Source organism: Eriocheir sinensis, chromosome 18 (genome assembly GCF_024679095.1).
Source record: "Eriocheir sinensis breed Jianghai 21 chromosome 18, ASM2467909v1, whole genome shotgun sequence".
Taxonomy (NCBI): Eukaryota; Metazoa; Arthropoda; class Malacostraca; order Decapoda; family Varunidae; genus Eriocheir; species Eriocheir sinensis.
This window is the reverse complement of record NC_066526.1, coordinates 15,189,542-15,203,624: the sequence shown is the minus strand read 5'-3', so window position 1 is coordinate 15,203,624 and position 14,083 is coordinate 15,189,542. Positions and strand designations below refer to the sequence as shown.

The 14,083-nt window shown below is 44.1% G+C and overlaps 1 protein-coding gene across 4 annotated transcripts in view; it reads right to left on the bottom strand.

Moving 5' to 3' along the window:
• The window catches only part of LOC127000362 (leucine-rich repeat-containing G-protein coupled receptor 5-like), a 176,376-nt gene that overhangs the window by 91,891 nt on the left and 70,402 nt on the right, over positions 1-14,083 (bottom strand). For 3 of the 4 annotated variants that reach the window (XM_050863994.1, XM_050863997.1, XM_050863998.1), the window contains exon 1: positions 7,732-8,503. In XM_050863994.1, the coding sequence (XP_050719951.1) occupies positions 7,732-8,057 (326 nt within the window). In that variant the 5' untranslated portion in view covers positions 8,058-8,503. Of the gene's footprint in view, positions 1-7,731; positions 8,504-14,083 lie in introns of those variants that run through there. The other variant, XM_050863996.1, reaches the window with a different exon arrangement.

The following is a 14,083-nucleotide window of genomic DNA, read 5'->3' as shown; positions in this document are numbered from 1 at the left end:
TCCGTAAATATAAATCCAATAGCCAAATGCACCTCTCTAAATATGTATCCTTAATGATTTGAGCGATAATCTCTTTGAAAATCCCACTTAATATATACGTTAAATAACCACATAAATAACCACAACAAAAGCTAGAACAGTGATTTAAGTCCCCCTTGAAATGGTTAACTAAGAAAATGAAGAAAAGCCAAGAAATACGAATTACCTTTATCTTTATCGAGGTCTTTATTTAGAAAGCCCCAATTTATACTATTATAAGCCTTAACCTCCGTAAATATAAATCCAATAGCCAAATGCACCTCTCTAAATATGTATCCTTAATGATTTGAGCGATAATATCTTTGAAAATCCCCCTTAATATAGACGTTAAGTTAAATAACCACATAAATAACCATAACCAAAGCTAGAACAGTGAGTTAAGTCCCCCTTGAAATGGTTAGTCAAATAAAAGAGAAGCAAAGAAAATGAATTACCTTTATCTACAGGCCAAGACGTGAAGTTGAATCGATGAAAACGTAAAGATGAAATTGAGGAAAGATACGAAAAGGAGAGGCATTTGTGAATTCCCGGAGAAAAGACGAACAAGATGGATTCCAAAAGAGGGAAGAGACTGGAATTGATGGACGTGAGGATAGAGAGAGGATGATGAATGACAGAGAGAGCGAGGAAGGAAAAAGGGGGAGAATTGAGGGCAAGGGAAACGTAGGGAAGCGAGGGAGAGGGAGAGATGCCTGATGGGGAGAGAAGAATGACGCAAATGAAAGGAAGAGGAAGAGATGGAGGAATGGAGGAAATGAGAGAAACGGGAGTAAAAACGGGGATATCATAGAGGGAGGAGTGAAATTAAAGGGGAGAGGAGAAAGAGAGGAATAAATACGAGAGGAAGAAGGGGAAGGGAGAGAGAATTTGAAGGAAGGGGAGGAAGGGGAAAAATAATGAGGAGAAAAGGATAACTGAAAGGGAGAAAGAGGGAACGAGAGGACTGAAAAAAGAAGAGAAGAAAGAAAAGAGGGAGATGGAAGAAGGGGGAGATGGAAAGGGTAAATGAGAGGGAGAAGGAAGGAGGAGAAAGGGAATCAGAGAGAGAGAAAGAAGGAAAGAGAAGAAAGAAGAGAGAAAGGGGAGATGGAGAGGGTAGCTGAGGAGAGAGGAGAGAGAGACTAAGAAAGAAAAAGAGATGAAGAAAGGAAGAGAAGAAAGAAGAGAGAGGGAATTAGGAGATACAAGGAAAAGGAAGGAAGGAGAGAACTAGGAGGAGAGATATAAAAAGCGGAGGCAGGCAGGAGGGGAGATCAGAAGGAAAGGGGAGAGGAGGGGGAGAAGAAAAGCGAGAGTGGAGGGAAGGCATGTTTTGTGGCCCGGCCTCGAGGGAGAAGTAATTAAGGGGAAGTAATTAAGGAAGCATAATTGCATTCCTGCGCATAATGACGGAGACTTGCATGCAAAGTAAATTACATGGAGGTTTATTTCGTATGCTGGAAACGCCTTCATACGAGAAAGATGGATAAATAGATACAGAAATAGACAGATAGATATAAATAAATAGACAGAGAAATACCCTCACATAACTTAGAGGGGCAAATACCAAATACTTTTTACCTGAACATTAGCACACCACTGACGTTCACCTGCCCTCCTTAATAGATGGACAAACAGATACAGATAGATAGATAAAATAGGTTAATAAATAGAAAATAGATAAGACATACCTCTACATTACCTACGGACACAGTTACTTTTTACTGAACATTAGCACACTTTTAACGTTCACCTGCTCTCCGAAACTGATAGATAAATAAATAGATAAATACCTTCACAGAGCTTGAGGCGACAATTAACTTTTTCCTGAACATTTGCACACCTTAAAAATTCATATGCGTTCCTCTGACATACAGTTTACAGAGGATGACTGAAGTTTACACGAATACAGCCTCACAAATTACCCCTTGAGCTCCTCCTATTTTACACGTAACTTCCACTTATCTTTACAAACACGGAGGAAAAAAAAAATCATGAAACTCTACACTAATTCACAGCCCATCCAAACACCTGCCTTAAAACACGACAGGGGAGCAAGATACATAATTGCTGCCTAAATTTAGGGGCTTCAAGGGTACACTTAAAAAGAAAGCAGGTCTCAGCTGACGCCAAATTAATAAATAACACACTAACGCTTTATAAACCTGTAGAAACACGACTCAAGGGGATGATATACTAATGTTTGCTAGATTTAGTGAATGTATGTAGACTTTTAGTAGAGGAACATATTAGAAAACCCAGTGTTCAGCAAAGGAAAACATCAGTAAGCAACAAATCAGAAACCAGCAGAAAATTCGACTGGAGAACATGATATATTGCTTGCTAAATTTAGATAACAGACAGACAAAAGGGACACATTATTTGAAAACTCAGGGATCACGAAAGGAAAACACCAGCAACTCAATAACGCTTCAGAAACCAGCAGAAAACTCTCGTACAAACACAAATGGGGAACACGATATATTGGTTGGAAAATTTTGAGAACGTACAGACACCAAAGGGACACATCATTAGAGCTCTTGGGAATCACCAAAGAAAAGAAAACGCCATGAACTCAATAGCAGTTCAGAAACCAGCAGAAAACTCTCTTACCAACAAACTGGGGAACACGATATACTGTTTGGTAAGTTTAGAGAACGTACAGACACCAAATGGACACATCATTAGAAAACGAGCAACAGAGATCGCTAAACAAATGAAAACACTAATAACTCATTAACTTCAGAAACCAGCAGAAACATCGGGCAACAAAAATGATCCCTTCCTTGAGCAACAAACCCTACGACGAGAGGCTTTCCACCCTTAACATTCTCCCCATAAAACGACTGTAAAGCATTTATTATAACTTGCTAAATTTAAAAGGAAAACACGTAAATCGATATTATATTAGCAACCAGCAGAAAACACTTAATAAAACGACTGAGAGATTATATATTATTGTTTGCTATATTTAGAGATCGCACAGAGACCAAAGAGACACATTATTAGAAAACTCAAGGATCGCCAAACAAATGAAAACACAAATAAATAGTTAATCAGAAACCGGTAGAAAACTAGCTAAACAAACTGACTGGAAAATATATTATTACTTGCTAAATTTAGACAACGTACAGAAAGCATCGAGGAATACAAACCCAAAAATACTTCACAAACCAACAAAAAAACTTGCCACCTCCACCAAAACTTCCCAATGCCCGCAAACTTCAGAGGCCAAGCAGCGACATATTAAACTTCAGGGAGGACACGAGGACACGTTAATCATAGAAAACGGGACTCAGGTGGCGAGGGGGAGACACAAACGAGGGGGAACGGCAACAAACAGAGGCGGTTATTCAGCTCTCGCCATCCGTCTCGCTGTCCCCCTTCTGCTAATTTTTACAGGCCCGCCACAACAAGCCATCAATCCTCCGCGCGGTGAATGGGCGCCGCGTCGGGAAATTTCATGGCATATTGCTTGTCGGGGAGACTGAAATATGACGCAGCTTGAGGGTTCTTGATTGTGTCGATATATTTAGACTGCTCTCTGGCTCTCGCTCGATCTCTCTCTCTCTTTCTCTCTCCTCCCACCATCCTCTCATCCCTCCCTTTTTCGTTATTTCCTCATATTCTGTCACTTTCTCCCCTTCTCTCTTCCTTCATATATTTCCTCTTTCCATATAATTCTCTCTTCTTCCCTGCATGATACCGAGATGAATAATAGTCGTACCTGTGTCTCTACCTCCCCCTCTCTCCTTCATTCTCCTTTGTTTATTCCTACATTTACCCCTCTCTTCATTCCTTCCTTCCTTCCTTCATCCGTTCTTCCTTCAGTTGTACCTGTGTCTCCTAATCGTCCTCCTTTTCAGTGTCCTTTTCTCATTCCTCCATTTCTTTCTGTTCTTTCCTTCCTTCCTCTATTTCTCCTTCCTTCAGTTGCATCTGTGTTTATTCATCGTCCTTCTCCTCCTTTTCAGTCTCTTTTCTTCTCATTCCTCTATATCTTCATCTTTCCATTCTTTTCCTTCCTTTCCTCCTTCCTCTCTCTTCCTTTTCAGTCTCTTTTCTTCTCATTCCTCTATATCTTCATCTTTCCATTCTTTCCTTCCTTCCCTCCTTCCTCTCTCTTCCTTTTCAGTCTCTTTTCTTCTCATTCCTCTATATCTTCATCTTTCCATTCTTTCCTTCCTTCCCTCCTTCCTCTCTCTTCCTTTTCAGTCTCTTTTCTTCTCATTCCTCTATATCTTCATCTTTCCATTCTTTCCTTCCTTTCCTCCTTCCTCTCTCTTCCTTTTCAGTCTTTTTTTTCTCATGCCTATACTTCTTCATCTTCTCCATTCTTTCCTTCCTTCCCTCCTTCCTCTCTCCTCCTTTTCAGCCTCTTTTTTCTCATTCCTCCACTTTTTCCTTCTCTCCATCCCTTCTTCCCTTCCTCCCATAATTCTTCAGTTGCATTTATATCTCATCTTCCTCCTTCTAGTCTCTTTTCCTCATTCCTCCACTTACCACACTCCTCTTCATTCATTCCTTCCCTCCTCCCTCCCTCCACACACGCCTGCCTTCAGAGATACTCCGGCCAAATGAATACCACCCCAAACACTTACAAGGCGACCACTTACCACTTACAAAGCCAGCCACGACCCCGGCATGTATAAGTAATGTGTGCCCTGGATGAACGGCAGGGGACAGACGAGGAGGAAAAGACGGATGCTAACAACCGCCAATGACTCTTAACGCTGACGTCTCGAAGGCCCCAAGAGATGGCTCCCTGACGCCCCATTTTTTACGCGTTGAAGAATGACCGAGGCGCCATTAATAAGCTACTGGCGAGAGTGTCTTCGGCGCGTAAAAGGAGAAGATGAAGAGCGAAGGAAGACAGATAATGGTTCCCAGAGTCTATGTAGTGATAGCGAAGGAGGAAAAGAAGAAAAAGCAGAAGCATACGAGACAGAGAAAAAATGGAGGATGATGAGGTAAATAGAGAAATCATACACAGACAGACAAAAGTAGTGAGAAAAGAATGCTAATGAAAGAAAAGAAGGGAGGAGGAGAGACACGGGAAACAGAAAAGGGAGAGGGAGAAGGATGATGAAGAGAACAAATTAAAGTAGTAAGGAATAACAGAATAAGGGGAAGAAGAAACAAGGAGAGATAATAGGGAGGAGGAGGAAGAGGAGGAGCAAAAATCAACACATAGACGATAAAAATAGAGTGAGCAAAGGACGCCGAAGGAAGGAGAAAGAAGAATGAAGCAGAGGAAGAGAGAAGTGAAATAGAAGGAGAGCGGAGAAAAGGAAGAAGAAGAGGCAAAAAACAATACATAGACGCTAGAGATAAATAAGGGAGTGAGCGAAGGGACGACCAAGGAAGGAGAGACAAGGATAAAGTAGAGGAAGAGGGAGGAGGGAGGAGGGAAGAGATAAGAGCAGGTCGGAGCAGCCAGCGGGATAGTACTCAGGAGATACCGACGATTAATTAGAGAACTTTTGAGAGGAAAACTTGGACCACTTTCCCCTCCATTAAACGGTATCAAGACCCCAATACACTAAATGATGGGGGTGGGTTGGAGAGAGAGAGAGAGAGAGAGAGAGAGAGAGAGAGAGAGAGAGAGAGAGAGAGAGAGAGAGAGAGAGAGAGAGAGAGAGAGAGAGAGAGAGAGAGAGAGAGAGAGAGAGAGAGAGAGAGAGAGAGAGAGAGAGAGAGAGAGAGAGAGAGAGAGAGAATGGTGGCCCCTGAACAATGAATGCATGCAACACAAACTGAAACACAAGCATGCCGGCTAATAGTCTCTCTCTCTCTCTCTCTCTCTCTCTCTCTCAATCCCCCGTGCCCGCTAGGTCCCCATCAGCCCTAAGCTCGTCTGGCATTTAGCGAACATTAGTGGACTAAACGCTCGCTGCGGCTCTTGCAAATTTTCGTCATGCCTTCTGTGAGTGCCGGGAAGGGCGATCACCCCGGCCGGCACCATTCACACACACACACACACACACACACACACACACACACACACACACACACACAGACACACACACACACACACACACACACACAGATACAACTCTTTCCCTCACTAAATCACTCACTCCATCGCCGCCGGAATTTTCTGTTTCTCATTCGTCGACACAGAGAATATTAATAAATTGAGAATATTACGAACTGCATGCTAGAGAAAATGGAGGAAATTCAGGGGTGGCTATTGGTTTCTTTCCTCTCCTTTATGCAGACTTTGATGTGAACGATGCCGAGTGAAAAATACCAAAAATAAAAGACTCCAATAACGCTTTCGAGAACCTAACGTTGCGAAATGCCCTAAATTAAGAGAAAACGGCACCAGCGTCGCAATAATGAATCCCATCGTGAATATACTTTCGTTCCGTGAGTCTAAAATTCCTGGATTCAAGCTAATGACCCCAACGGCTAATGATGAGGGTGTGAAGGGGACGACGAGGGAGAGGAAGCGGAAGAGAGGGCGAAGGAGAGGAGAGGAAGGGAGAGGAAGAGAGAAAGAGGAAGAGGAAGAGTGGGAGAGGAAGAGGTAGAGAGGAAGAGGGATAGAGGGAGAGGAAGAGTGGGAGAGGAAGCGGAAGAGAGGGCGAAGGAGAGAAGGAGAGGAAGAGAGAAAGAGGGAGAGGAAGAGTGGGAGAGGAAGAGGTAGAGAGGAAGAGGGATAGAGGGAGAGGAAGAGGGAGAGGAAGCGGAAGAGAGGGCGAAGGAGAGAAGGAGAGGAAGAGAGAGGAAGAGAGAAAGAGGGAGAGGAAGAGTGGGAGAGGAAGAGGTAGAGAGGAAGAGGGAGAGAGGAAGAGGAAGAGGGAAAGAGGGAGAGGAAGAGGTAGAGAGGAAGAGGGAGAGAGAAAGAGGGAGACAGGAAGAGGGAAAAAGGGAGAGGAAGAGAGAGAGGAGGAGAGGGAGAAAGGAAGAGAAGGTGAGTCATCTGCATCTACCCAACACCCGTGAAGGCGGGAGAACTAGAGGGCGCTGAGCATGGTGTGAGGGTGATTACTTCTCATACCCTGCATACACGAGCTGATGAGGGCGCAAGGGGGATCTGAAGCACGGTAATATCACCCTAATGGAGCCGTTACGAGTGGCGGCACAAAAAATGAACAGAAAGGTGGAAACAGGTAAATGAACGCAACGAATTAAGTAAAAGCTGGACACTGCCTGGTAATAGCGGCCTAATGACATTGTTGAGGATGAAAGGCATAAACACCACGGAGAATACGAGGAAATAACACTAGAAATTAATGAAGGGGTGACCTGTGCGTGGTGATATTGTCTTTTAATGTAGTTGTCGGGAATGAGCGTCACGAAACACACGAGAAAGGTGGATGCGAGTAAACAAATCACGCTCATTAGCACCAACACATTTAATGACTCACCTGATACGCTGAAAACGACAACTTGTGGAAGGGAAGCAGAAGAGAGAAGAGAACCGTCCCCAAACATTCCCAAAATTTGAAAGGGTAACGAAAATACGAGGAAAAGGAAGACAAACCGCTGGCGTCCACGCACACGTTTACACGGGAAACGAAAACACAAAGAAAGGAAATATTAAAGAAAAAAACAGGAACGTTCATTTAGAGCCTCACAGGGGAAAGGAAAACACAAAGCAGAGATAAAAGAAAACAGGGAACCGTTCATACTGACATCTTTACACCGGGAACGAAAACACAGGCAGAGGGAACAGGAGAAAGAAAACACTTCATCAACACTCACAGCTTGATGACGGAGGCGGGGTCGAGGCCTTGCAACGCCATGGTGTCGGGCGGCGCCTTGAGGCCGGCCCGGGGGCAGCTGAGGGCCATGGTGGTGACGTCCTGCCGCGGCGCGGCCACGTCCCTCAGGCTGCCCCAGGTGCCACCGCGCCGCGCCGCCGCCGAGGACCTGGGGAGCTCCGACTTGCAGGAACACTCGGCGGGGCAGGCGGTCACGGCGGGCAGCAGGGGTGGTACGAGTAGCAGGAGGCACAGTGGGAGCAGCAGGGGGAGTCTCATCCCCCTGCCGCCCCCCGCATGCCCCCCAGTGTCACTAAAGTCCCCCATGGGAGCTAGGGGGGGACGTGGGCAGGGGAGTGGGCGTGGAGGGCGAACGTGAGTGAGGCGGCCCTGGGGAGGTGCCAGAAGGGAGGCTGATGGGCGACATGAGGGCGTGTGGGCGTGGTCAGGGCGTACAGGTGGGCGTGGCGGATCTCATGGCTCCGCCCCCGCACCGGCGAGTCCTGGAACAAGAGAGAAAACAGATGGTGAGCATAAAGACCGAGCTATTCCCTCAGCAAAACACCAATACAGCACACGGAAACACTGAAGCAGACTCCAGACATTTCGCTCCACCAACCCTGCATCGAAACACTGACGCATCCCATCGACACGCAGACTGGGTAGTTCACCACATCAACGGCGCGGGTCTTATCATGAGGCAAAACTTCACGACAACAATTTCCAAGCACTACCATTTCAGTGATACCAGTCCAACTAAATATTTAAATAGCAAAAACATGAAAACGTATATAACTAAAAAAAAAAAGAAAAATCACACTATCCATACGAACACAAAACACAAGGTGGAGCAAAAGTGAAAGTTAAACAAGTAAATAATAGAGCCATACGAAACTGCACGAGCTGAAAAAAGATGAAACCGACAGTAGAGAAAACATCACCACGAAGATAAAACACTCGTATCAAAACACCACACACGAATAACTAAGAATTGAAAAGGTAAAACAACAACTAGATACATTAAACCAACAAAATAGAAAACATAGGCTGGAAAAACAAGACAAAACAAAACAAAAAAAAAATACCACAAGAATATATTAACAAGAATCAAGAAGGTACAAACAACAACAACATCAACAACACCAATAGAAAGTAAACGAACAAAACAAAACACACGAGAAAAAAAAATACCACATGAGAATTAAGAAGACTCGCGAAGGTACAAATAGCTACGCCAACCCCAGACTACCTAAAGGAGAGACTGTGATCACCTGCGAGACAAAGGGACGCAGGTGAGCAGGTGAGTAATTACTTCGGGATGACTCAGGTGGACGGGGACGCCTGGCACAACCTTCCCGCGAGGAGCAGCGCGCGGACCGTCGCTGCATATTAATGGTTGTTTACGACTTTTAAATTATGTGCATGATTTTGGCGTACTGCAGCAATCTTAACCCGACTCATCTCTCTCTCTCTCTCTCTCAAAACATGTAAGCTTCCCCTCCCCCCCCTGCCGCATCCAACATCGTGATCGAGGTAAATTATGCATCCTAAGCAGGCGGAGATTTGCATGTCAATATTCCCACGGGAGGCGAAGGTTTCCCACGTCACTCACGAGGCAAATCCTGGCAGCGGACTCTTGCCAATAAGGTTCCGAGGGGCGTAAACGGATGGGACAAGTTATCACTCCTTTCCTTCCTTTGTCCTGCTTCTCCTCTTAACATAGTTTCAAAGGGTGCAAGGATACGAGTTAAGGATGACCCATTTTCTTTTTATGTCCTGTTCTCTCTGTATTTACAAGACTTCAAAGAGCGAAACGAGAGGGACAAGTTTTTACTCCTTTCCTTCCTTTGTTCTGCTTTCCCTTTTTACATATAGGGCTTCAAAGTGTGTAGGAATAAATGGCAATATATTTCTTCTTTACTCCTTTCCTTCCTGTGTCCCTTATCCTTCCGTCCTCTGCCCTTCCCGCGTTGTTAGGACCTCAAGTGTGTAACATTGAAAGAGGACATGAAATAATCTTCCCCGTCCTCGCTTCGTTTATCAATAAGGTTCCAGAGAGTGAAACATCGAAGAGTAAAAATATTCCTCCTTTTCCTTCCTTATATTTTTTCCTCTTTATCAATTGGTCTGAAAAGGTCTAAGAAAGAAGAAAAACGTTATTACCTTTCCTTCCATATTCCTTTTTTTCTAACCTCGTGAAGCCGTGAAATTGTGTGAGGCCTAGCAATAAAAACAACGATGAATGACACTTCTCACTTTAAGGAATGGGAGAGAAAATTTCATATAATATTGGTTAGTTTTTTTTTTCTCTTCCTTATTCATATTTTTTATTATTATTCAAGAGATGATTGATTTTCACAGCGTTGACGTCATCACCACCATCAGCCCCCCCCACCACCACCCCATCACCATAATCACCACCACCACGACCACCACCACCACCATCACTACCATCGCTGCTACCACGACTACCAACAATCACTATTTAAACAATGTAAAAAAATGTACGAAAATTCTATACTTTTGGCGGGTGGAATGTTGTAGTGAGGAATAACACTGGAGACGGATGTGGATGTGAAGTGAAAGGGGAGCTAAGGGTGAAGGGAGAGGGACTGAAGGAAGGGAGGGAAGGGAGAACAAGGATATGAAAGGAAGGAAAGGGAAAGGAGAGGAAAGGTAAGTAAAGGGCACGGGTGGAAGGGAAGGGAAGGGAATGGAAGGAAAAGGATGGAAAGGGAAGGGAATGAAATGGAAGGGAAGGGATGGAAAGGGAAGGGAATGAAATGGAAGGGAAGGGATGGAAAGGGAAGGGAATGAAATGGAAGGGAAGGAATGGAAAGGGAAGGGAGTGAAATGGAAGGGAAAGAATGGAAAGGGAATGGAATGGAATGGAATGGAATGAAATGGAAGGGAATGGAATGGAAGGGATGGGAATGGAATGGAATGGAATGGATGGGAAGGTAAGGGAATATAAAGGAAGAAAATAAAAGGAAAAGGAAGGGAATGGAATGGAATGGAATGGATGGGAAGGTAAGGGAATATAAAGAAAGAAAATAAAAGGGAAAAGAAAGGGAATGCCTGTATAAAGAGTAATGGGAATGGTGATACTTGAAATGAAGTGGAAGAGAAGACTGGAGGAAATGGAGGGAAATGCGAAGGAAAGTAAGGAGAGAAAAAAAAAAGTGAGAGTAATGAAGAGGGTGGTTGGGAGGAGTAAAAAAAAAAAACGATAGAGGGGAAGAAAATTTGGTAAAGGAGAGAGAAAAAAAAGTGGAGGGAAGGGAAAGAAAAGGGATGAGAGGTGGTGATTATGGTGGAGTGGTAGTGGAAATGAAGGGGATAAAGAAAGGATGATGATAGTGGTGTAGTTTTTGTGGTGGTGGTGAAGTGGAAAAAGAATAAATGGTGATGATAGTGGTGAAGTGGTGATGATGAAGGGGTGGGAGGTGCGTGATGAGAGTGGAGGGGGAAGAAAGGGTAGTGGTGGTAGTGGTGGTGATGGTGGTGGTGGTGGTGGAGGTGCAACACTGGGAATGATGTTGAATTATGAGGGAGGTGAACGCTGCCTGCCGCTGACCATCCATCATAACTTACTTTATAATGGAGTCAGGTTTTCGCGCTAACCTCCACCACCACCACCACCATCATCATCATCACCACCATCACCACCATCATCATCACCACCACCAACAACAACAACAACAACATTACCACTGCTACAAGGAGAACCATAAACACACACTTTATCATCACTACCACCACCAACACCACCACCACTATCACCACCACCACCACCAACAACAACAACACTACCACTACTACAAGAACCATAAACACACACTTTATCATCACCACCATCACCACCACCAACACCTCCACCACTATCACCACCACCACCACCAACAACAACAACACTACCACTACTACAAGAACCATAAACACACACTTTTACTACTACCACCACCACCACCACCACCACCACCAACAACAACAACAACAACAACACTACTAAGATGAGAAACATATAGTCTTCACATGCCTACTACTCCTTATCATTACTAAAATCACCACCACCACCACCACCACCAATAACAAAAACAACAAAACACAAACAAAAACAAAAACACAACCTATACCACCACCACCACCACCACCACGTGTAGAAGGAGAATCATACTTACATATTTACTACCAATATCATCACTACCACAATCACCACTACTATCACCACCCATAACAACCACCATCATCCTCCCCCACCACACTATGATTACCTTGCATTCCACCTGTAACACACACACACACGCACACACTCCCTCCCCACCAACCGCCCATTCCCTCCACATTGCTCAGTATTGCCTCCCATTCCACGCAAAGGAAAGCAATAATCAATGGCTCGTTCTCAACACTGTATTATCACGACAAAGTTAAATTGAAGCCGTAGGGCAAAGAACCGTCGACTTCCCTATCGCGACAAGGACAGCACAAAACGTTGACTTGTTCGCACGTTCCTTGTATTGTCGAAGAGAAGGAGAGAAAGAGGAGAGAAGAATACTATAGAAGACGAGAAGTAGTGGAAAAAATAAGAGGAGAGAAGAGGAGAGAAGAATATTAGAGAAGGCGAGAAGTAGTGGAATAAATAAGAGGAGAGAAGAGAAGAGAAGAATATTAGAGAAGACGAGAAGTAGTGAAAAAAATAAGAGGAGAGAAGAGGAGAGAAGAAGGGTAGGTAAAAAGAGAGTAGAAAAGGAGAAGAGGAAAGAGGAAAAGGAGAGAAGGAGAGGAAAGAAAGAAAAGAAGAGGAAAGGAAGGGAGGAGAGGGGGAGGAAAGAACAAAAACAGAGAAGAGGGAAAGGAGAGAAGAGAAAGAAGAAAAAAAAGAAGGACAGAGAAAGAGAAGATAAGGAGAGGACCGAAAAAGAGGAGAGAGAGAAAGAGAAGGAGAAAAACACAGGGAGCGATTTTATCTCTTTGCGTCCTCATGATGGTGGAGGTGAAATGAGACGAAGGGAATACCGACGAAGACAATGATGATGATGATGATGATGATGGTGATGATGATGGTGATGATGATGGTGATGATGATGGTGATGATAATTTGATACGGTGATGGTAAAAGTTTGAATGCCATATGAATCTCTCTCTCTCTCTCTCTCTCTCTCTCTCTCTCTCTCTCTCTCTCTCTCCATAGATACGAGAGGACAAGAAGTAAATGGTTCGAATATCCAATAGAAGCAATGAGTCAGTGATTCGAAAAGACGAGGATTGAGGAGATAAACTTGTCAGGAGGGAAGAAGACGAAGAGAGGAGGAGGAGGAGGAGGAGGAGGAGGAGGAGGAGGAGGAGGAGTTCAAAGATAGCAAGGAGAAAAAGGAAGGGGAGAGGGTGAGGGAGGGGCGGAGGAGGAGATAGAGGAGGAGGAGGAGGAATACATAGGAATACACAGGAGGAGGAGGAGGAGGAGGAGGAGGAGGAGGAGGAGGAGGAAGAAGAAATAAGAATGGATATAGTTGCAGGAGCTTACGAAAGGAAAGTGTTGAAAGGTGAAAAGTTTGGATAAAAGGAAGAAAAAGATGAAAAGAGAAAGGAAAAATTTGGGAAGGAAGGAAGGAGGGAGGGAAAGAAAAGGGGATGGAAAAGAAGGAAAAAGGAAATGAAAGAAAGGAAGAAAAGATTGAAAGGAAGGAAGAAAAGTGGGGCAGAAAAAAAGAAAATAATGCAAAAAGTAAGGAAGAAGAGAAGGCATGCATGAGGGAAGGAAGGACAGAAGGAAGGAAGGAAGGAAGGAAGGAAAGCTTGAAGAGAGGCAGGACAGTAGGATAGAAAGAAGGAATTAAGGAAGGGAGGAAGGAAGAAACAAAGGAAAGAAGCAACAAATGAAACGAACGAGGAGAAAGATACAAGAAAGATCACAAGAACGAAGAGGAACCACGAAAGAAAAAAAACACGAAGGAGAAACAAAGAAAAACGAGGTACAAAGGAAGAGGGAAGAGGAGATGTATTGCCTGGGCGATAGGAGATAAGAAAACAGTTAAAACGAAGAGAAAATGGAGAGCAAATTGGAAGGAAACTCGCGATCAAGGAGATAAAGACAACAAGGAAAGAGTTAGGAATGAATGGAAGGAGGAAGAGGAAGGAAAGTGTTAACCCGAGGAACAAAGGAGGAGGAGGAAAAGGTATTATGGCGAAGTGAAGGAAGAAGAAGAAAAGCGGAGAAGGAGAAAAAAAGATATAGGAGGAGAAAGAAAAGGAGGAAAAAAGGAATTAGAAGGAAGGGAAGAAGGAAAAGAAAGGCATTAGAAGAAGAAGTGAAAGGAGGAGAAAAAGAAGAATGTGAAGTAGAAGAAAGGGAT